General features: G+C 37.5%; 1 protein-coding gene and 1 pseudogene across 6 annotated transcripts in view; both read right to left on the bottom strand.

Moving 5' to 3' along the window:
* PLEKHA5 (pleckstrin homology domain containing A5) overlaps positions 1 to 24,830 on the bottom strand; it is a 202,495-nt gene that overhangs the window by 67,110 nt on the left and 110,555 nt on the right. For 5 of the 6 annotated variants that reach the window (XM_037136583.2, XM_037136575.2, XM_037136574.2 and 2 more), the window contains 5 exons: positions 11,601 to 11,684; positions 10,751 to 10,871; positions 9,315 to 9,419; positions 6,980 to 7,052; positions 1,023 to 1,123 (listed from right to left, as the gene is read on the bottom strand). In XM_037136583.2, the coding sequence (XP_036992478.2) occupies positions 1,023 to 1,123; positions 6,980 to 7,052; positions 9,315 to 9,419; positions 10,751 to 10,871; positions 11,601 to 11,684 (484 nt within the window). The remainder of the gene's footprint in view (positions 1 to 1,022; positions 1,124 to 6,979; positions 7,053 to 9,314; positions 9,420 to 10,750; positions 10,872 to 11,600; positions 11,685 to 24,830) is intronic. The other variant, XM_037136576.2, reaches the window with a different exon arrangement.
* Positions 792 to 927, bottom strand: LOC119042867 (uncharacterized; annotated as a pseudogene).

The raw sequence follows: 24,830 nt of genomic DNA, 5'->3' as shown, positions 1-24,830 counted from the left end.
AGTCTTCGTTCAAATTTTAGCTTCTCACTGAGCCCATCCATCGCCTCTATAACCCTGATACCCTTTTCTTGATCTTTCTGCTCTGTAGCTAATGCTGTCACTTAGCCAAAGCTTTAAATCAGCCAGTACCAAGTGCTCTTTGGAACTGAATGTGAAGTTACAAAACGGTCACGGGGATGTAAAGAAAAGCACAGGGAATATAGTCAACAATTCTGTAATTACTAGGCATGCTGCCGGTTGGGTGCTGGAGTGTCAGGGAAAGCACTATGAAAAGTGTGTGAGCATCTAATCACTACGCTGTCTACCTGAAACAAATGCAAAATAAAATTGAGAGTAAACTGTTAAAAAAGTGGTTGTGAATTAAAAATTAAATCAATTTTGTAATGCTATAAACCTTCTCATTGGTGGTGCTCAGGTCTACTTGCTTTAATAATAAACTTTACGCCTAAGCTTCAATATTCTCTCAAAAGTATCTAACATTCATAATGTACTTAGACCTAAAAATCTTTGTAAATATTCTATAAGATTATAATTGTACATATATTGTTTAAAAAGTAGCGTAATATTTTTATCTTGTGCAGTGTTCTCCCCCCAAATTTATTCTAAAAAAATTCAGATATATATAACCTTTAAATTCAGATATAACCTTTAAAAGTTAGTAAAATGATCACGAGGACACCTACAAGTATATTTACCAATTATTAGCATTTTACCACATTTGTTTTATCCATTTGAAAGTACAGACATAAAGACACTTGACCCCTAAATATTTGAGCATGTACTTCCTAATTAAGGGGCACTTGCTACTCAACCATAAGATCATTAATATATTTTTAAATATAAAAATTACTGTAACTGAAGTAACATTTTATAAACTGGTAAGAACAGATACTACACTTGATCTGAGCCAAAAGGCTGAGAAGCAATGAAGTAACATTTTATAAAAATCTATGGATCGATATCCATTTTTTAATCAGTGCAAGATTCAAACACAGAATTAGAAAGTATGACTATTTCCTCACCTTAAAAGCGTATTTGCGATTGATGTGATCCTCAGAGGTAAGCATGGCTATCTGAAAACTAGGTAATAGTATGCTTCCCAAGATACCTTCTTCTTTCTCATCTAAGGAATAAACGAACATCCAATTACAATTTTGAATGTTGTCATGGAGCAGAATAAACTTTCTAGACATTTATTTCAACCATATCATAAAAGAACTGTATTCATGTACTGTTTACATAGATTAGTATTTGGTAAAGTGTTAAGGAAAAATATTAAATACAGAAGTATATTCTTTTTTACTTTCAACAAACTTCTCTATCCTAACCAAATCAAAATTAATCCCATGCATCAGAAAAATGTCATTTAGACATAAAAACAGCAAACATTTGTTTGGCATATATACTGAATTTCACAAAGCCCTGGACATGTGATTTATTGAAAATATTAGCCATACAGTGACAACACAAAACTTCGCAAAACCAGTCTACCTACATTTCTATGAGGATTTAAATGCTCAACAATTCTGAGCCCAGATAAACGCACAGCTCACTTGGTCACATCCTTCGGTCCCAGCTCAGACGACTCATTGGTAAGATATCCCTTCACACATTTTAAACGAGGTCTGTCCAGAGGGGCCCCGGGCCTCGCCTCTGTCTGGAGCTGTACCCCTCCCCCACCTCTGACACTCGGTATGTCTCAGTTACTTATCATCTCTCTCTTCCCGCCACAACATAAATTCCCTGAGTTGTAGAGGCTCAAATTTTTTAAACAAATAAATATATATATGCAAATATATATTTTAAACTATACTATAAAATTCTATGCTTTTTATAACACATAACCTTGAAGGTTTGCTTTTCCAAGTCATTCAGACACAGAACAACGTTATGAGAATAAATTACAGGCCTACAAGACAAGCACATAAAATAAACTTAGGAAAATGACAAAACATTAATTTTGGCATAGTTTAGATTCACATTATTAACTTTCTGCTTGGGGGCAGATAAAACTTGAAATATATAGTTCCGTGTTAGAAAGACCCACAAGTTAATAAAAGTCATGCATTAGGCTGATGAGTTCATCAATATGAAAAACTGTAAGAAGTAATTTATTATTTTGCTTGTCATTTTTTTATTTTCATAAAGTTAAGGGATTTTCACCTTCATTTCTAGAATATATGGCAAGCTTCCAAAACAACAACAAAAAAGGCTGCATTAGACAGGTGTTATTTCTATAGTTTTTCTCAGAACAATAGAACAAAATTTTGCTTTTAGTATACTGTGCTCATTCAGGTGTAGTTCACAAAATGAAAGAATGAGTGAAAGTGCACATGTAGTCTAAAAGGTAAAAAAAAAAGAAGCTACAAAATGCTCATCAATTATAGTGAATATGACAATTTAAAAGAATGAGTCACATAATTTTAAATCCAATTTTACGTTTGTATAAAGCATATAATCAGAAAAACAGTTCATGAAGTCATCTTTAGTTTAAAAAAAAAGTCATTACCAAATGACATGTTCTCCTGTGTCGCATAATTGGAAAAATTGACTTTCCTAACGTTATTCCAGAATACGCAGAGGCAGTACAGCACAGGGTGACTCCACCCTGTTATCACGGGTAATTTCCCATCCAGACACCGAGTAGCTGTGAGGTCTCAGGCGAGTTACTGATGCTGTGAACCTCAGTTTCATCAACCATCAAATTGAGGAAAATAGGACTTACCTCAAAGAACTGTTGTGAGGGTTAAATTAGCTAAAAGACATAACAATAAGGCACACCACCTGTACCAAGTGTTCAATGAGTATCGCCATTATTATCTAAAATTAAAGAAACTGCATATAAAAACCTTCATTTTCTGTCAAATGGCCATCCTATGACTTGGTCACTAGGTTCTTCTTTTGTTCTTAATCAGGGCATTCTCCTGTTTGGTTCTCTATCCAGCCTGACCCGAATTACTGTCTTACCTTCTGTCTCCCAGAGGGTATCATATACCGCCAGGCAAAGGGCCGGGAGTGGACAATGTTTATAGAATGAACGAACTCTCTGTGGAGCTCAGCTGGGCCTTTTACACTTCACGGTCACCCAACTTCTCCCTCTGTCCATCCAACTTCCTTTCCGTCCCTGCCACAGAGAGTGGTCCCCATGTCCCTAGAACACTCCCCAGGGAGCCTCTGACATATTAATCTCCATCCCAGAGCTTGCTTCCCGGGGAACACAACCTGAGACAGGAACCAAAGAATCTCATCATTTTATTGGATTCAAGTGTCATTTCAGATACCCCACGTCACTTAACTTTAAAGACATCTGAGAACAAGACAAGGAATACAAACTTACAGACCAAAACATTATTACTAACTATCCTTCCTTACCCAGAATACTTCGACACTATGATAATTGTTCTCTTGGCTTCTACTTTAATTGCTAGGGTGATTTTTCTAAAATGCACACTTGATCTAGTTATTATTCCTGCATTCAAGAGGAGTTTAATCTCATTAGGACGGCAAACAAATGCGCTTTATGCCTTGATCTACTTTTTAGCCTTTACTCCCTGGTAGGTCTTCAGGCATAACCTTCATTCCAGCAAGGTAAGCAGTAGGTGTAATTTTACAAGCACACCGTGTGCACTCGTGCTGAGTCCTTTGCCTAGATTGCCCTCCTCTCCTGATCCCTTCCTCGTACAGGTCCAGTCAATGCTCGTTCAACACAACTGAACACTATGACGTTCTTTCTACCTAGTAAGGTATCCGACACACCAAAAAAGCTGCCACTAGCTACCACCTTCGTCTAGACCAGGGGTGTCCAACCTGCCCAGGATGGCCACAAATGCAGCCCAACACAGATTGTAAATTTACTTAAAACATGAGATTTTTTGTGTGTGTGATTATGTGTCACAACATATTGAATGTGTGGCCCAAGACAACTTTTCTTCCAGTGTGGCCCAGAAATGCCAAAAGGCTTGATGACCCTGGTCTAGACTATTATCATTTCTACACGACAACTGCTAATAGCCCCTCATTCCTTCCTTCCCCTTTATTACAACCCGTTCTCCAACAGCAGCCTGAATCACTCTTACACTTCAAAACACCCAACTGTTTCTTACAGGCTCACAGTAGAATCAAACTCCAGTGAGGTCCCACATCGGTGCCATCTCCACTTCCTTCCTTCCCCACTGCCGGCCCCTCAGGACACCGGTTTCTTTCTGCTCTTCACGACATTTCACTGCCTTAAGTGTGCACTCTTGCTCCTCCTGCCTGGAATACTGTGCTCAGTCTAGCTCCTCCTTGTAATGCAGACTTTACTACTTAAATTATCAATGCAGAGAACCGATCCAAAGAGAACTTTCCTCCTGGCCTGTCTTTCACAATATAATCATACTCTCCTAAAAGCACTTATAATGGTTTTCTTTAATATCTGAGTCTATTTACTATCTGTCTGACCTCTCTTGAATGTAAGCTTCACGAAAATTCTCTCATTGCTGTTTCGACAGCACCTGAAATGAAGCAGGCCCTGCTCAGTAAATACCTGGTGAATGAGCTAAGTTCCATGGTAAGTTCTGTTGATAGCCTGCCTACAGAAGAGAGCAATCTAAGTGACTTAGTACAGTGGGTTCACGATCTGCCTGCTATATTGCAAAGAGCAGCGGAACCTGGGCTTCCATCTGGTATGGGTTGCCAACCTATTGTAAAAAATAGCGCCTTGGCTGGTGTGGCTCTGAGTGCAGGCCTGTGAACCAAAGGGTTGCTGGTTCAATTCTCAGTCAGGGCACGTGTCTCGGTTGTGGGCTAGGCGGGTCCCCAGTAGGGGGTGTTCGAGAGGCAAACCATATTGATGTTTCTCTCCCTCCCTTCCTCCCTCCCTCCCTCTAAAATAAATAAAATCTTTTAAAAATAATAAAAACTTTAAAAAAAAACAGCAAACCATTGATTTTCTTTGTGTTATTTTCCCTATCTGTAAAACATGAAATGATGCATCAAAAAATTCAGACAGCACACTTCATATGTTAGTATACTCACTAGGTCCCCTTTGAGAGATACTGAAAAATCAATGAAGTCAATGTTTTCAGTGTACAGAGGAAAATATCTGGGTGGAGCTAAACACTCTGGTTAGGAGGAGCGCCTGGGTGCAAATTCTGGCCCTGACACTTTCTAGTGGTGGGAACTCAGGCAACCAAATTGACCTTGGTGTTCCTAAATTTCCTTTTGTGTGAATGGGCATAAGATTTCCCACCTAATCAGATGGCTATGAAAAAGAGATGAAATAGATCATCTATGTTATGTTCTCAGCCTATAGTAAATACACACACACACACCAACCTTTTATGATCAACTCAATGAAACCTGATAGTTTGCATGTAAAATCTGACATTTCCTGTTGATGAAATAGTAAAAATGTGTATCATATACTTCTGTCCAAGCATCTGAATAGAACTGAGTTAAATGGTTATTTTTTTCTTTCCTTTTTAAAAAAATATTCCTCCTGTCTGGGGAAACATATTAAAATTATTAAATACACTGCACTTAAAGTGCATATGGCTAAACTATAAAATGGAATCTCATACCCAAAATAGCTTACTTTTCCCAAATTAGGTGGAAAGGTTTTCTATTTTAATAACAGTGATCATGAGCAATAAAAATAATAGCAAAATTATTAAAAATTCAGTGCTTTTTGTAGCAAATTAACAAAAAATTTTACATGAGAAGTAGTTACATTTTCTTGTTCCCATTTAAAGCTCTAAACAGTCTATAAATATACTGATAAAGAGAGGAAAGTACAAATTATAAGCTTAGAAAGAATGCCTGAGTTGAAGCTGCTCACTTCTCTGAAAGAGTGGGAAAACCTTTAAGGAAAACTGTAGAGTATGCTTGGCACTTAACTAAGTTAATACCACAATCGCAGCCTGACTAATGTCTCTAAAACAAAATGAAGGTTTATAGGTTTGGTTAGTTCTGACTCAGCAATACTTTCCAACCACAGTTCGCCACAAAGGGGAAAATTATGAACAGAAGTCTGGTAATTTCAAATTGTGAGGGTCAACATGCATTATTATTGCTGTGATAGATGACTAAGAATTCTGATGCATTTTTTGTGTGTCATCACAAAGTACATTTTAAAACTGCAAAATTGGTCCCAAAATCCCATTATATCTTGTCATACATTTATCTAGAAAAGTTATAAATTATTAACTATATGTTGACAATCCAATTCTTTAGTGACTTTTTCCAACGAGGAGACTTTAAAGTAGGGAAAAGAGGTGGCTGTCCGGATTCATGATTTTTCATTGCAGCTGAAACAGGACAGAGCACATGAACAGAGGTGGCCTTAAAACTGCACGAATGACTTACTACCCAGAAAACATAAAAAAAAAAAGGAGTTTCTGATACCCATATAGGATAAATGGAGATTGCTACTCCATACCTAAGACAACACCTTTATTTCCTCTCCACCAACAGTGGTATCCTGGTGTGTATTCTTTCTACAACTTTCTCCATCATTCAGGGAGCTGTCATTGTTTGTGTAAAAAAAAAGGTGGGGGGGGCCATAGAGGTTCCTAATAAATACATATCTTTGTAATTTTTTTGTTTGCCAATACATCATAGTAGTCTTTGATATGCTAAAATCTTGCGGAGGACTGAGTGTTTGGTACCACTAGATCTGATAAAGTTGTCCTGTAAAAAGAATCTCGTTAAACTAATGATATGTATCTGTTAGGCACTGCATGCAAGGATAACATGATGGAGTGAAGAGTCACACTGAACAAAGCAGATCAGCGTGATCAGATTATAGACTGGGCGGTACTGAGGTACTGCTGTAAACTGTCTTCCATCCTGCCGCCATCCCTCAGTATTGCAAGTCAGCCAGGAAAAGATTTTCTTGATACTGTTTGTTGATACAAAGTAACAGAAAGAATTACAATGTTTCCCTTTAAAAAACTGTCCTATACTTACAACACACCAAGACGGTTTATGGTGAACTCACCTCTATAATAAAAGAGACACAGGTCAGAAAGCACGAACCAGCGTTTCTTCCACAGCTTCATGCCGGTACTGTCCTGCATTAGATCAGCATGTTAAAGAACTTTATTTTTTTCATTTCAGAAAATTAAAACTCATTTCTGATACATGTATTTGAAATAAGTTTCAAAAACGAGGTGTGTTTGATATATACTAATAGAAGCCTAACTAAAAAGCATCATAATTCTGGGGAATTTCTAGGGACTTGTATCATATTAGGATATTCCAAAGAATACTGGTCTCTGAAGGGCAATACTATAATGGGAAAGGAATACAGTTGAAGCCATCTGATTTGGTATCGTATTTCTAAGCAATGTGAAATTCACTCTTCTAAACACACGCCGCCTGCTAGCATGAGGATAATGTAACCATGAAGCAGTGCGTGCTTTCTGGAAAACCAGATTTAATAAATATGTTAATCTTCAACAAGAAGAAAACATGTGAATTGAAATTATTCCAAATGTAATATGATTTAAAATGACTGTGCTAAAGGAATCTTAGCATATAAATACATTTCATAAACATAGTTTTCTTCTTACATAAACAGTTTGCATTTTGCTCATCCTGCAGAAGACTGCCTATTAGCTTATGAAAATACCACGCTCAAACAAAATGACAATTTAATAAAAATTATCCTCCCACATTTCCCACACACTGAAGCAAAACTAGGAGAGAATATGAAACATGAACACACACACACACACAAAAAAAAAAGAAAAGAAGAGGCCCATTTGCATATGCATTGGCTGATACCTCTTATTTCTAGTTATAACCATTATTTAATTAATGACTTTAGAACTCAAAAAAATTATGTGGACAAATATCCCTCAAAGTAAAAGATTTATCCTTAAAACTGACAGCTACACCAAAGAAAGGACAAAAAAAACCCAAAATGGTATATGGTATTTTTAATTTCCTATTTATAGTCTCTTTCTATAGGACAGTAAATTTTAAAAACTAGATTTTTAAGCAGCTCTGCAAACAAATACTGTCTGTGGGTCACACACCTATTACGAAGTAAACACTCACAATAGAGAAACTGGTAACACTCCTGCAACACTAATCAAGGGATCAAGGATCAAGAACTATTTTAAATACAGGCTCCATAACCTCTGTTAAGGCTCAATACTGCAGTGAGTTATTTGCACACAATGTGATCTTGTTAGAAAGACTAGTTTAAAAAATCTTTTAGCTTGGGTGAGTTTAAATATCAGATGGTTAAAATATAGTAAATGATTTTTAGGATGGTCCTCTTCCAATACATTAGCTTAGATGCCATCCAACTTTCAGAGGGAACAATGTCTAACGAATCCTCTGTATCAAATTCATTATGAAGTTTACTAAATCGAATTATTAGGTCATCTGAAAGCAATTAGCAATATTTGACAGGAGAAATATGCACCACCAATGAACCATTAACTTGTTCTGAATCACCTATATGTACATAGAAACAGAGAGAGAATGAAAACAGATAAAGGTCGTGAATACCCAAACATCATCATCTCAGTTATCTGGTGGTCGGTTATCTGAAACCCAGCTGCAAACTATAAGTTAAAAAAAAGAAAATGACAGCCTACAAGCAGTCAAAAGAGATGTCGTAAAGCCCAATGTATATGCATCCTTTCTAATTACAAAACTAGTAACAAAGTTCCAAAAAAGCTTAGCTATCTGGTTTCCCAGACACCAGAACAGTATGAACCCACTTATCAGGGTATCTGAGAGAGAACCATGTTTCAGCAAACAGGAAAAGAAAACAAAGAGTAAAAGGAAAAAAAAAGCATAAACACTTAAAGTAGTTTTAAGAACATAGAAGTAAACATCTGAACAAAAATTAGAAAAATCTTAAATTATGATCACATCTCTATAAATTAAAGCACCAAGGTGTGTGTGTGTGTGTGTGTGTGTGTATATATATATATATAATTGTACCTTTCTCTAATGATTTTATATATACAGAAAAATGAACAATACTTCTGCATGTTTTTTCCCATTTAAAAATATTTCTGCCCATATAAGGGTGCTAATTCTAACATTTCATACAGTATATATTTAACTTCAAATCTAGAAATACCCATAACAAACACACACAGCCTCTGTTCCAAGTCAACAGGCATTACCTTTTTTTATTCATTGTTCCCTAACATTCTCAGTGGTAACTGGAAGTGAAAAAATCCGGATGACCTTTCTACAGTTTCTTTTCCAGTTTATGTACCTGTCTTAGGAACATTCATCCCCCTCTCCCCCATAAAAAGTGCCTTTAGATTCCGTCCTTTCTACATCAGATGGGAAAAAGAAATTACCTGTTTGTAAAGCCAACCTCGTCTGACCACAGGCGCATTAGGATTCCTTTTAATTGAATTTGATCTCTTTCCAAAATTATGAACTTTTTTTGAAGCCCGTGAAGTCTAAATAGGAAAAGGCACAAACAATGTGGTGTTACTGATTAGATATTTGAGTTTGAGATATTTTTCACCTTCACAATTTTAATCTCTTTCCAGATTCCTCTGAAAGTTACAGGACTTAAGTCTTTTCAGATGAATTCTTGCAATCCCGTGTTTTCTGGCTTAGTTCTTTCAAGTGTTACAATTATTCTGTGCAAACCCTTCTTCCCCCAGGGTATTACACAGGGACACCAAGCTTTACCATTGCTCCTTTAAAATGTGGATATACATTTTTTTTTAAAGGCAGTATTTGTTCTATCTGCGATATAAATTGAATAAATCTGGAGTAAAAATGATCAATCGATCTTCAGACCAAAAGACAGAACCTTTTGCTTTATATCTGCATTTAATAATGTTGCTTCAATTAAAAGAAGTTGGTGTCAAGTCACAAGAGAAAGACTCGGATGTAAAACATAAATAAACGTATAAACATAACACGTCGTGTCAAAACAAGACCGGAAGGATTTGCTTAACGTCATGGACAACTCTGAACTTGAATGACACCAGACAGATGGTGTTCACTATATTCTTAAAAATACACATAAGGCAATAAAATCATTTAAGACACTGCTATATTTAGCATAAAGATTTATTTTGGCACAAATGGTATTAGAAAACAACAAAAATAAAAACAAAGAAGATGAATTTTAATTTCTGTACATAAGTAAATAATATTGAGTCATCGCTTATTTTTCAACTGACTTAAGAATCTTTGGAAATGTAGCTTATTTCATTAGAATTTTGTTTTGTTTTACTTACAGCGGTTTTTTTGATAAATTTTAATTTACTTTTAATGCTTAAACACAATATAAAACTCAAATGGGGGGGGAAGGGAGAGATTTGGAGGAACAAATAGGAAGGACACAGAACTAAGGGGGGTGGAAATGGGAGGGAGGTGGGGAGCACGGGGTGGGGGGGCTGGGATGGGAGAAATAGACAAAAAACTGTACTTGAAAAATAACTAAATAAAAATTTTTAAAAAAACCTCAAATGGTACAACAAGATATACAAGGGCCAGTCTATTTCTTTCTCACCCCCGGGAAGAACCCGAACAACCCCTACCCACAATCCTCTAAGACAACAAATATCACTGTGTGTATCTACATTAAAAACGTACATCACTCAATCATTAAAATAGAATCTTATTGCTTTATATTCCAAGCCCCTGATTATGTCAGTTACCTAGAATGTTCCTGTAATAATAAAAATGAAGTGATTATTCTATAATTCTAAAATCCATTAAGAGCACCAATTATACTAGCTATGAGTAATTAACAGTAAGCAAAATAACTTACTCTGCCTACAGGGCTCAGTGGATGTACCGCGTAATCTGAGGTCATGTTATAGTTGGAAGCTTCGTTTATCATACTTACAGGTCGTTCCTTCTTTTCTTCAGATGTCATGGTGGGAACAGTCCTGGAAATACAGTCAGAATGCTAGAACTCGCTGTGCATGCGAAGGGCTTCGCAGTAAAGCTTCCCCAGACTTAACCACGTGGTGTCCTGCAGGAAAGCTGCATACTACTAGGTAGCGCTTCCTGAGTTCTAGAGCCAGGGCTTAGTATTCAGGACTACTCTGAATGTTACTAACACTTCTCCTAATTACAACGTGAGTTAATATCATGCTTATTTTAATCATTATTATTACAGATATTCTACTTGGTCATCCAGCTAGAAAATTAAAAATTTAGTTACAAGTATTCTCTTATGTAATAACGATATCCATAACTAATATTTGTGAACAGATTTATAGTATAAAACATTTTCATATGTTTTTCATTTCATGCTTATAAAAATCCTGAGAAATGGTAATTCCCATTATCTGCGACTTAAGGATGAGAAAACTGAGCTCAAATATGTGTAATAATCTGACCAAGTTTACAGTTTCAGACCTCACACCCGGGGCTCTTGAACTATCACTTTCTGAACTATTGGAAAAACGTCTTCTGAAACTACATTCCTCGGAGAAATTATTTTGTCACGTTTCTGTACCACACACAGTAAACAGCTGTCATTCTGTTATTACACTGGACTGCAAGTATCCAGATAAGAAGCCTGTGAAATGGCACTGGACTCAATAAGGGTGACGGCGGTCACAATGCTTCCTGCATTTCCCAGGAGGCGCTCCGTGCAACTCTTTACTTACTGTTCATTCACTACAAAAATGCAATTGTCTTGTGATGGCTGTCCCGTGACTGGGTGTTTACAGGTCACTTTCCTTTCATTATGGCTGAAAGAGAAAAAGAGAAAATTTATGTGTGTACTGTTACCAAAATAGCTACTTCTTTACCATAACATTGAAGTTCGCGAATAAAGGAGACGAACTTCAAACCATGCCTCTTCTACTGTTGAAATTTCTAAATACACCTTTCTACTATCTACCGTGTGTACACTTCTAGATGCTGCCTAGTTTACAATACAGAGAAGCTGACCCCTCCACTAGAACCTCAAATCTTCTTTTTCACTGTTTTATAAACAAAGGTTAAGTCAATTTGTCTCCAGTCGCTGCATTTTACATTTGATATGTGGGCCACAAAAACGAGTATCTACCCACCTCCATTATTTTGTATCTCAACTTAAGCACCTAATGCCAAAATCACGTATGGAAAAAATTCACAGTACTACCATATGGGCACCAGCACATTAAAAAAAATACACAGAACCGTCCTGGCCAGATGGTTCAGCTGGCTGGAGCGCCGTGGAATACACCAAAAGGTTCGATCCCTTCCTGTTCAGGGCATGTACCGCCCGAGGCAACTGAAGGGTGTTTCTTTCTCTGATGTCTATCTGTCTGTCTGTCTGTCTGTCTCCCAGATCAGTAAACATACCCCTGGGTGAGGATTAAAAAAAAAAAGTACCACTTAAGCAATAATTTATGGGGTTTTTGTTTTACAAAATAATCACTGTATATAAATAATATAATGGGACTGATTTTTTGGTGACACTTGAGGAGAATATGCTATACAAAATGGAATCTGGGGAGAAAACAAAAGCTTAAATAAAATGTACCAATGAGAACAGAAACAAAAGGAAAAAATCTACTTGTGTTTCCTGGGAAACAATTCCTTTAAATAAAGGATGGCTTTCGGGGGGCGAGAAGACCTTTGCGTATGAAATACTTATTCTTTCCAGGCTGGGTGATAACACTGGGTCACCCACTGTCCTTGTGAAATGAGAGTAGGAAAAAAATCCCACACTAAACAATCTGTCCATGGCATGCCTGACCTTAGAAAATCCACTTTCATTATGAAGAAAAATTTCAAGATGTTGTACTGAATACTGCTTTTGAATCTTAAAACATTATCGCGTGTGTTCTTGATTTTGGGAACTATATAACCACAAACCACAAACTTCTGGCAAACTTTAGATACTTAAGTTCCCTTTCCATACCTTAACTTCCGTTAGTATTTTATTGGTAACCCAGTACTTGAAATTCTAGCCATAAATAAAACTAGAACCACACAGAAGAGAAAATACAGATACAGTTTCAAAACAATTATATGTGACTATTGTGATGGCAGACTGACTGATAGAATGTGCGTCTATTAATCCTTCAGTTAACTGGCGTACTGAGCACACAGCACTACTAAATTATCAGCTTTTTGTAGTGGTCTGTCTTTATACGAACTCTTAATAGGTGTTCTGATTTGCTGGGTTTGAGATACTTACATGGGGTGGTTATTTCTACTACATAAGAAGTATGCGAGTAACTTTCTTACCTACTGATCTAAAAAAGTACAATAGTGGAAACTAAGGTCTCATGTGGGATATGAGTTTATGTAATAAGCAATAAATTGGTCTAAGAATAACCAAAAAAGTATAACCTCTGGAGATATGTGGAAAATACTGAAATAGTCAAATGTGATGAACAGTATGAATGTGCCAAGGTGTGCCAATTCTGATACATAAACCATGTAAAACACTGTGGGAAAAAGAGGTTCAAGTAACCTGTGATCAGGGATTAGACACTTTAATAACAACAACAGCTTTTTTCTTAAAGCTTCTCCTAGGGAAGGAGTATTAAGGAGCTGGATCTGGTTCAGTAACAGAACAAAAATATATAAATTATTTTTATAAAAATGAATACTGCACAAAGGAAGCAATCAACCTGCTATGTATTGCATTACTTTGCCATGCTATGTGATTTTACCTGGGAGGAATACAGCAGACTCTAACCCCAATATTCGAGAAACTCAAAATGATGACAGTAAGGCTCTGCAATAATTACTGGGCTAAGGGACTGCACCAGCATCCTGAACAACAGGATGCAAACAGATGCGAGCGCCCACTAGACAAGGATGTAGGGCAATGAAGAAACTTAAATAATGAATGATTAAAAAGGAGCCCAACCTTTTCTTCTCCCAAAGTGGCTACTATTTCCATGAACATTTTTAGCATCACAGGCTTAGTAAAACTAAGGAAAATCCATGATATTCCATCTTAGTTAAAAGACCAGGGACTAAAACCAAAATAAACTAGGAATATATTTATATTCTTTTACTGCTTAATGTTCTGGTATTAAATTAACATAATTCATATAAAATCTTCAACAACACTAATGGGTGTCTTTTACTATTTTTTTTAACTAAGAAATAATCTCTCCTAGTATATCTGCCTAATTGTTAATGTAAAGTAAACAAATGTTTATTCATTTGATCTGACTTACACAATGCTCCTGGCTCTAGGGTATTAATTAAAAAAAAAAAACCCATAGTGTATTTTCTTAAGTAGTAAATCCCAATATCTGAACCATGATGTATCTTAAGTTACATTCACTCAAAATTATTAGTTTTCTATAAAATTCAAATTCAGAAGAATAAGATTTTACAGGCAATCAGAATAAAAATTTGTCAACTCCTATAAAACAATACACTTACCAAACTGAAAACCAGAGTAATGTTTTCTAATTGTTACATCAAAAGTGAAAATAAGCCCTGGCTGGTGTAGCTCAGTGGATTGAGCACGGGCCTGCGAACCAGGCAATGGCGGTTCGATTCCCAGTCAGGGCACATGCCTGGGTTACAGCCTAGTTCCCTGCAGGCCAATTCCCAGCAGGGGACGCATGAGAGGCAACCATACATTGATGTTTCTCTCCCTCTCTCCTTCCCTTCCCCTCTAAAGATAAATAAATAAAATCTTAAAAAGAAAAAAACCCAAAACTTTATTAATAAAAAAAGTGAAAATAAATGAAAATCATGACATAAGAAAACATCAATTCCAGTCTTAACTATGTACACGTGGTAATTTCCTACTACCTGATAGGACTGTTCAACCTCACTGTTCTTAGGCAAATGGATTTTATACACATTTTTAGATATTCAAAATTTTATTTAAAATATTTTTTAATTTCAAAGCATTCCTTCATATTATAATGGCATTTACACTTCCTCTTTATAGTATGTTGCATTTTTAAGTACAATACCGGTAAAGGATAAACATAATTCCTTAATCATTCACTGAAACTGAAAATGAGTTAAATAAATACTGACAGCCAATAAACAAAATCAATATAAGTGAAATAAAAATGAGTCTTTCTAGGCGGATGGATTTTTCTCTCTTTATTCCCCTCGATTATATTAATGATTTTCGAAAAGATAAATTCCACAAAAGCATCCGTTACTGCACACAATTCACTTCCCACCGAATGCCTCAGTCCCTCAGTCTGTACCGCACCTGAGTGGGAGGTGGCCGGCCTGCTGGTAAGCATCAAGCCCTGGCCACTGTCCTCCGCACAGAGCAGGAGTGTCTGCTCAGGGCCTCAGGGGACATCAGGGAGACAGTGACACCCCACCTTTCCTCCATCCAACCAGAGTTTGACCCCTGCCTTACTTACAAAGCTTGTTTTCATCCTAGTTTGCCATCCTTTTTGGAATCCACAAGGTGTTTTTTGGGGGAGGAAGGGCCTCAAAATTCAGATCAGGAGTAAGGAGTATGTTCCGGCGCGATTCATACATCAGGCAACAATTTAGTTACTGTGCCCAACAGAATTCTGGCCACACGGGAGGACACACACTCCACACCTGCACAACTTCCAATACCCACCGGCTGCTTGAGTTCACGGCCTGTTTTATGAAACACTCATCAACACGTTATGATACAGCTTTCCAATTCATGTAACCCTGCTTCCAACACGTCCCAGTCACTTACAGGCTGAAAGCAAACCGTGGGTCTTTTTCAAGGCAGAACTGTATTTGCATTATTTTTGTAATGCTACCCATTTGACGTGTGTGAAACGGTGTGACCACTTTTTATTAGGTTCCTATGTTTATTTGTGTGACTAATGAACTTTTTGAAGGGTATGCTCCTAAACCCATTTTCCACAGAAGCCCCATGCTTTTCAGTGAGGTGATTTTTAGCAACACGTGTGCTGTGTTATAGCAAAACTGACTGTACTACTACATTAAGAAGTAACATGCCTCTGTGCTATTAGAAATGCATTTGAAGCTTTGCTAGACAAGGTGTCATATTTAAAATCCTTGCCAGAGATTTTATGCGGTTCATAAATGAAAAAGAAAAACCAGAAGATATGTTTCTATATAAATTTGTGTTTCTAGACGAATACTATAAAGAAGGGATAAAATTCAGGTCTTGATATAAAACATACTTGTGGTCACAGAACAAACTATTTCCCACCTTGTATCTGAACTCACTGCAGCACAGCAGGAAGTACAAGCTCTTCTAAATATAACGCTAGGTGTTCACCTAACTCTTCCTTCCAGACGTCTGTCTGTGACATTTTAATTAACGTGTAGGTTTAGATCAGTGGTTCTCAACTGGGAGTTATTTCATCTCCCAGGAGACATTTGGAAATACTTGTGAATATCCCAACTGGAAACTTCTGCTGGTTGGCAGTGGGTATAGGCCAGGAAGCTGCTAAACATCTTACCTTGAGCAGCAAAGTTTCAACCCGAAAGAAGCATCCAGGTCACATACCAATAGGGCTGATGCTGAGAAACCCCCAACTTTGCTCACAGCCCTCTAATGATTAACTCTAAGGAATAAGCCACATTCATTATTTCTCTACACCAGGGAGGCTGCAGGACATAACGGCAGCTGAGAGGCCAGGTTCTGGAACCAGGCTACCTAGGTTTGCAGCCCAGCTCCCCCATTTGCTAGCCATGTGGTGACGTTAGGCAAGTTACTTTACCTCTCCTGGCCTCAATTTCATAAGAGTATCTAGGTTACAGGTTGTTGGTTAAGTTTTCCCAACTGTCCTAGGTACTGGATACAGCAGTGAACAGAACAAACAAAAAAAACCCCATGCTCTCATGGAATTTACTTTCCAATATAGATGCTCATGAGGATTAATAAAAGTGAACAGTATAAACACAGGTCCTCTATAACTATTCATTTTTATTATCAATTATGGGCCTTTTGTCATGACATCATCATTAAATCACTGTTTGGTCAACTGTTTAAATTAGTACCTACCCAAGTAATTGTTTAAAACTCATGCTATTCCACTACTCATGCTATATTGTAAAAGAATAAAGATGTGATCTCTTTTGGTTTCCAATCCTGCTGGTAAAAATGCCTGCCCCTAATATGTCAAAAAGATATAGGAGAAAAGTAATCCTAATATAAAAGCTCTAGAGAAAGATTACATTTTTATGCTAGCAAAGGCAGTATATGCGAGAAGATTCTTAGATTATGACAATACTTAAAATAAGTGAACTCAGCTGTTCGAGGGAGCTCAGGCCTGAAAGAAACAGTCATATTCACTAGCTGAGTCTGAGGATCCTGTTGCATCACAGGCCCAGATAAAAGGATTGAACCAATGCCATGTGTAGAAAAGACACCAAGAAATTGACAAATAGCAACACAAATTGCTTGTTCTTCAGCACTATGCCCTCTTCACTATTTACTACCAGACATTTAATCATTTGCTGTAACGAGAAGATCAAATGCAAGACCTGCTTATTTAAAGCCTCTATGGAACTATTTCATTCAATAATAACTTGGTTTTAAAGGATCTCAAGTTGAACAAATCAGCTGTGAATAAACTGGTGTATATTGCTATGAAGTTACGTAAACAACAAATTAAAACTGATGTGTTTACTGGAGATAGATGTTCACTAGCCTACCCAATTGTTTTTCAAACCTTATATATTTGTGAATCAAACAATGAATCATGTAGGTAACTGTACTGAGAAGCTAGGCTAAGTTGCGCTACTTTTAAGCCGTTCTGGGCTTTCTGGTAGCCTACACACAAAGGGAAAAACGATCAAGTACGGAGCTCCTGTAACCTATTTATGAAAACAGCAACTTACTGCAACTCTAGTAGCAGGTGCTTTTATATGACTAAAATTGCATGGCGGCACTTTGAAGACAGGGGAAGCTGGTACTCTGTCCCTTTTCCAGGGTCACTGATTGGGGTGAGACCACTTTTTGTTGCTGTTCGGTCCACACTGCTTTGGTCTTCCCTGGTCGTAGATGTACAAAGCCAATGCCAGTGACATCGCTACAGGACGGAAAGACTGCCCCCCACACTGAATGGATGCATCAAATACACATGGTGCGCATTTCAAATACAAACCCCAATAAAATTATAGACTTAGAAAGACGGGAAATGGGGGCTTCTCTCCTAATATATGGTGTTTCCAATTTACAGTAAAATGATAAGAAGTCAGTAATCTTTAAGTAACTATTTCATTCTTAATGAAGTATTATTTCAAACTACCCAAGGAAAAAATGGAAGTATTCAACATAATTAACAATGGGCTGACAAATGAAATGTGGCTTTAAATCTCCTGCTGTCCAACAGTCCGCCCAAACTATGTGAGCTTTGCTGTGTGCAACAAACCATAAATCTCCTATCTGCTATTTACACCCAATAAGAAGTTATTTAGATCAACAGAGATTAGATTTTTGTAAAAGTAAATATGGTACTGAGTACTAGATTAAAAAAATTAAAAGTTAGGGCAATGCTACACTGATTAGTACGCATCACATTCATTGACACAAGTATATACAGGAGCTATTCCTGATCTTAAAATAACAACGTGATTTCAAGGAGATAGGATTACTCACAATCACGGAATATAGTAGCACTGATTGGCTTGTCTTATTTAGATAAGGTAGCCTACAGTCATCGACCAGCTGCTGTAGTCTAAAATATCACATGCAGTCCTGGCTGCTGTGGCTAAGTAGATTGAGCTCTGGTCTGCAAACTGGAAGGTCACTGGTTCGACTCCCAGTCAGGGCATGTGCGCTGGTGGTGGGCCAGGCCCCCAGTTGGGGGTGTGTGAGAGGAAATCAATCAATGTTTCTCTCCCTTCTCTGCCACTCCCTCTAAAAATAAATAAAATCTTTAAAAGGTAAATAAATACATAAAATATCACATGCAGGCCACAAGGTCCAGAGGCAAAGGAAAATTTCTCTTTACATATAAATTTTTAAAAAACTTCTCCAAATTTCCCTGGCCATCTTTTTCTAGAATGTCATTAGCCAGTTGTTACGAATCTACGATTAATTCAATGAATGGTAAGTGAACTTACACACCAACCAAGAGCCTCGACTTTGCCTGCCCCCCACCCAGAACCGAGTGAATAAAATGGGGGCATAATGGCAAGAAAAAACTGAGGGGCAAGCGACTAGCTGAGCAAAACACCTCATTTTTCTCAGAGAAGTAACTCACGGATATTCCAAGAGAACACCTGCACTAGAATATTCCAAAGTAGATTTCTCCGTTCTACCTGGTGTAAGAAAAAAAATGGTTTTACCTATTTTTTTTCTTTAGGAAGGTTTAGAAAGGCAAAGAGGATGATTTAAACTAAAGTTAAAGAACTCTGGAGATTTACTTTCACTCTGAGAAAATTTTCAAAAAATGTTTTGGCCAGTTAATAAATAACTATGTCCTGGCTACTTCTTAGTGTTGCAATTCTCTCGTGTGGGAGCGCTTGTATTTGTGTGAGCTTTAAAAAAAAACACCTTTATTTCATGGGTAACCCAAGTGACGGCTTTGATACAAAAATGCATTCTATTTCCTAATTTAAGAAATAAATATCAAAATTACTATCAACATGCTGTCACTTACAGCCGATATAACTCTTCTGAGTGACATGTTAGACAACGCAAGCTTTATCACGTAGTGATTTGTATGTGCAACTGTGGCAATGAGGTTGAAAATTTATCCACTAGGCATAAAAAATATGTATTTTAAAAACTCATTCCCACATAAGAAATTTTGGTTGTTTTTTATTAAACACAGATGCAAACCATTTCCAGGATTTGCTCTGAATCATGGATTTCCCGGGAGAAAGAAAGGAGGATTTAATTTAGAATAAGAAACACAGGCTATCATAGTGGTTTGGCAGTTCTGGCAACCCTGGTAATGAAGCCAGTCTCAGGACTCGAACTCCTACAAGGACCCAACCCATAGAAGCAGCCACATACCCAGAATCTTGCCAGACTGGAGCAAGGCAAAGAGGCGTGGAAACTATGGAAGCTATCGTGTGCCTCCAATGTAGGTAGAAAGCTGTACAGCCAACAGCTCAGATGTGTGCTTACAACTCTTTTGATTCTAGGATCCTTCTGCTCACACCAAAAAAGCATTTTATATTCTCAATTTGGCCTTGGTTTTATTATACTTTAAATTATACTCTCCAGCTTGTTTTAAAATCGAATAGCTTTTATCAATAGAAATCATAAAGCCATATCACTTTGAGACTCCAACAGTCTCAAATTAGGTTACAAAAAAATGTATTTGCAGCAGTGACTTAGCTATCTCATTTAATAAAAAATCCATTGGTTCTAGGGTATTCCAAGTAATTTTTTAAATGCTGTTAAATGTAAAATTCACTGAAGTTTTTACAGACAATTTTACTTCATTTTAATTTTTTAATAAAAAGGAGGAAACTATGCTGAAATCTGACTACCACAATGACCGTTTCTGCAACTTATTTTTAAACTGAAAATATGCCAGCATGCAAAATTGTGCCTACAATTAAAGGCAGTGCTTTAAGAACAAAAGGAAAACACTAAAAGCGACTATTTTTTGAGAAACTGAATTTTGAGTCTTGGTTACGTGAAGAAATAACCACTGAGTTAGCAATCTAAAAAAGATTATAACTTTTTTTTGCAAAACATTAAAAGTATATATTTCCTTTCCCCACATTTCGTTCTAAATGCCATGTGCCTTTAACTTAGAACTGACCGCTTCCAGACATCCTGCCCAAACCTCAGTGATTCATTTACCCACCATCTACACATTTTCCTAGGCCTTAACCCTTTACCTTCTACCCTTTCTTTTCTCCTCTCATCTTTTAGAAAATGGGTCATCTCACATTTCTGGGGGGAAAAGAAAGAACTTGAAAACAACTCATGGAGTAGAAGCACGTCACTGAAATTCACTCCCCACATTAAATTTTTAAATCGTGTTGTAATGACCACCTCTTGGACATCACACGCAGGGCTGCTTGCACACTCAACCGTCACATGCTGTACTGGAGACCCCACAGTCCATCCTCACACAGACCCCCTGACCTCCCCTCACAAATGGATAAGGGAAAGTGGGCTCGCAGCCTCTACCAAGCTGTCAGAAGTCACGAGGGCACACGGAAAAGGTGCCTCCGGGCCCCAAGGCGCACCCTTCTAGTGCCTCACCTTTCAGAGGCTGCCCCTTCCTTGGCTCGTTTTAATCTATTGTTTGTATTGCTGCTCAGTTACAGTTGTCTCTATCCCCCCCCCCGCCCCGTACTCCCCCCTGCCCCATCCAAACCCTGCTCCCCGACAATCCGCACACTGTTGTCCTTGTCCGTGGTCCTTTGTACATGTTCCTCTTCTTTCATTTGCACCCCCGGTCACTGTCAGTTTGTTCTTTATTTCCATATCTCTGGTTCTATTTGGCTCATTTGTTTTATTGAGCAGGTTCCACTTATAGGTGAGATCATATGGTATTTGTCTTTCACCACCTGGCTTATTGCACTTAGCATAATGCTTTCCAGTTCCATCCATACTGTTGTGAAGGGTGGGAGCTCCTTTTTTCTTTCTGCTGCATAGTACTCCATTGTGTAAATGCACCACACTTGTGTTTTTAGGATTTTTATTTACTTATTTTTAGATAGAGGGGACAAGAGTGAGAAAGAGAGGGAGAAAAACCACAATGTGTGCCTCTTGCGTGCCCCATAGCAGGGAACCTGGCCCACAACCTAGCTATGTGCCCTGACTGGGAATCGAACCACTGATCCTTTTGTTCACAGGCTGTTGCTCAATCCACTGAGCCACACCAGCCATGGCTGTACCACACAGTTTTTTGATCCACTCATTTTCACGCTACTCCATACTAGGAAGACAAACAATCCAATTAAAAAATGGGCAAAGGACTTGAACAGACTTTTCTCCAAGGAGGATGTACAGAGTCTGGCCCACAGACACAAGAAAAAAATGCTCAGCATCACTAGTCATCAGAGAGATGCAAATTAAAACCACAATGAGATAGCACTTTGCACCAGTCAGAATGGCCAACATAAACAAAGCAACAAACAACAAGTGCTGGCGAGGGTGTGGAGAAAAGGGAATCCTAGTGCACTGTTGGTGGGGATGGAGACTGGTGCAGCCACTGTGGAAAACAGTATGGAATTCCCTCAAAAAGACAAAAATGGAACTCGCTCTCTTTTGACCCCACAATTCTGCTGCTGGGATGGTATCTTAAGAACCCTGAAACACAAATCCAAAAGAACCTAGGCACCCCAAAGTTCATAGCAGTGTTATGTACAACAGCCAAGTGCTGAAAACAGCCTAAGTGCCTTTCTTGACTCTCATCACAGCCAACAATACTTTTCAGTTCTGCCCTACATCTGCTCCCATTTTCTGCTCCAACGTACAAAAAACAAAGAGGACAAAGCGCTCCACTTTTCTTAGAGGCCCCGCCCCCCTTCCATGGACTGTAAACATGCCACCTCCCCTGTGGCTCCTCTTCTTTCCTCCTTCTATCTTACGCCTAATGTCACCTCCAGTCTACATCTAACTGGAGGGAATGACACCTTTCCCGATTCTAATGTAACGGTAAGCCCAGTATCTCTTTTCCATCCTCCTATTCTCTAAGGCTTCGCAATCACCTTCCACTCTGGGCTGCTCAGACAAAATTATCATAATGCATTTATAAATGCTACTTCTTATTTTCCTGATTATAGGTGCCAAAGCATTAAAGTACAAATAACAATGGCAAAGAATGGGTTTTAGAAAGCACCCAAAAGGAACTGAAAATCTTGCCTTTCCCAGTGGGAAAGTATAAGCATGATGGAAAGCTGTAAGTATAAAGTTGAAAGCATTATTATAGACTAAAAACAATAAAGGTAAAAAATCAGCCCTGGCTGGTGCGGTTCAGTGGATTAAGTATTGGCCTGAGAATCAAAGGGTCGCCTGTTCAATTCCTAATCTAGGGCACATGCCTGGGTTGCTGGCCAGGTCCCCAGTAAGGGGCATGCGAGAGGCAACCACATACCGATGTTTCTCTCTCTCTCTCTCTTCCTCCTCTCTAAAATTAGTAAATAAATGAATAAAAACAGTAAAAATAAAAAATTCCAAAATATGTGACTTAGAGACAAATTCATTTGTTTTAGTTTTTGATGATTTATAGATAATTTCTAAATCATCTCACAGAATCTTCTTAAATAAAAATCAACATACATATTTAGATTCTAGAAAATAACCACTTGATAATAGCCCTGGCTGGTATGGCTCAGTGGATTGAGTGGCAGCCTGTGAACCAAAGGATCACTGGTTCAAGTCCCAGTCACGGCATATGCCTGGGTTGTGGGCCAGGTCCCCAGTAGGGGGTGTGTGAGTGGCAACCACACATTGATGTTTCTCTCCCTCTGTTTCCTCCTCCCTTCCCTTCTCCCTAAAAATAATTAACTAAAGAACAAAACAAAGCAAAACCTGATAATAGATTTCAAAGAATTTTGTAAGTAATGCAAGACTAAATTCAATTAACACCATGAACTAAATCTACTTATCACATATATAACTATTACCCACCCCAAGTATTATGGCACAATTACATTTTAGATCACCTGCAAATTACATAATAAGCAAAAATGACAAATAATTTAGTCCCTTGTAAATCATTTTTGAGTGATTCTTAACTTTTAAATGGGAATTTTAAATGACACTACGGTTAAAACATAAATGTAATTCTTAAAATATTCTAACCATGAAAGTAATCTGTACTCTACCAAAATAATTTTCTGCCAAGAACCCAAGAGTCAGGTGACATTTCCAGCTGCCACCCAAAAGCCACCCTATGACAGGAGACAGATAATGACAGCTCCATCATTGCTGCAGTTCAGGCTACGTCCCCTCCCCTCAAGACTCTTAAAGCCCCCACCAAGTATTAGCTAAACGTGAACAGACTGGCAGGGTAAGACTTCCTGCCAGGAAGTAAAACTATGTTACTTTCTTGCTTTAAAAAGTCACTGGCTCTCTGCCTTATTTCTAGTGTAAAACACACGGGTTTACACACCTACAATTTAATGAGCGAGAAGCCTGATTATTTGATCTAAGGTTAAAGTTGATTATTAAATGATCTGTGCAAAAGGACACTTACAAAACCATATAACAGAATGAAAATAATCACAGGGCATATTTTAGTGGTCTAAATGAATTTTTTGAAAAATCTGTTACCTGTACAAAAAATACACATTACTAATTGCAAAAGCCTATTGAGGTTTTAAAATAAAACTAAGCAGAACCCCAACTCAGAAATATGTCAGTATTAAGAAATGTTCTTCTTCCTGTTTAAAAGCAATAATGTGACATGTATCTGACTTAATGAAACTGTGGGATATATATATATCTATATCTCTCTATATAGCATATCTATAGATATAGATATATATATATATCCCCTTACACTCCCTAATTAATGTTAGTAATGTTTTATTGTAACATTAAATGAAGGAAACAAGCAAATTAAAAAAGTTAAATTTAAGCATCATGCCTTTTATGTGTTGTCATGTATTACTTGAATGTTAGGCTAATTCTAACCTACACATGAATAACCACACAATTTCAAAAGACACAATTTTATTATAGATGAAACATTCCTTTTTAGGGTCAAACTGATAGAATAAATTGCTCAATTCAAAAAGAAAAAAGTCAGTAAGCATTTAATTTTACTATTCTTCACTGCAGAATAATTTTTTTAATACCACAAGCTGCATCTAAATAATCACTACAGGAACAAAAGGACAGTTGCTAGTGAGTCAAATGATACCTCTGGGAAAAAAGGAAAAAAAAAAGTAGACTTTCCTTCAAAATGGCTGTACTGCAGTGCAACTTACATATTTTCATTCATTCAGGATGACTAAGGCAATGGTGAGACAGCCTTACTAAACGTTATTAACAAACAGAAAGAGTAATAAACAAAGAGGCA

Source organism: Artibeus jamaicensis, unplaced genomic scaffold (genome assembly GCF_021234435.1).
Source record: "Artibeus jamaicensis isolate MK-2021 breed Jamaican fruit bat unplaced genomic scaffold, CSHL_Jam_final contig_233, whole genome shotgun sequence".
Taxonomy (NCBI): domain Eukaryota; kingdom Metazoa; phylum Chordata; class Mammalia; order Chiroptera; family Phyllostomidae; genus Artibeus; species Artibeus jamaicensis.
This window is presented reverse-complemented; position numbering and strand designations above follow the sequence as displayed.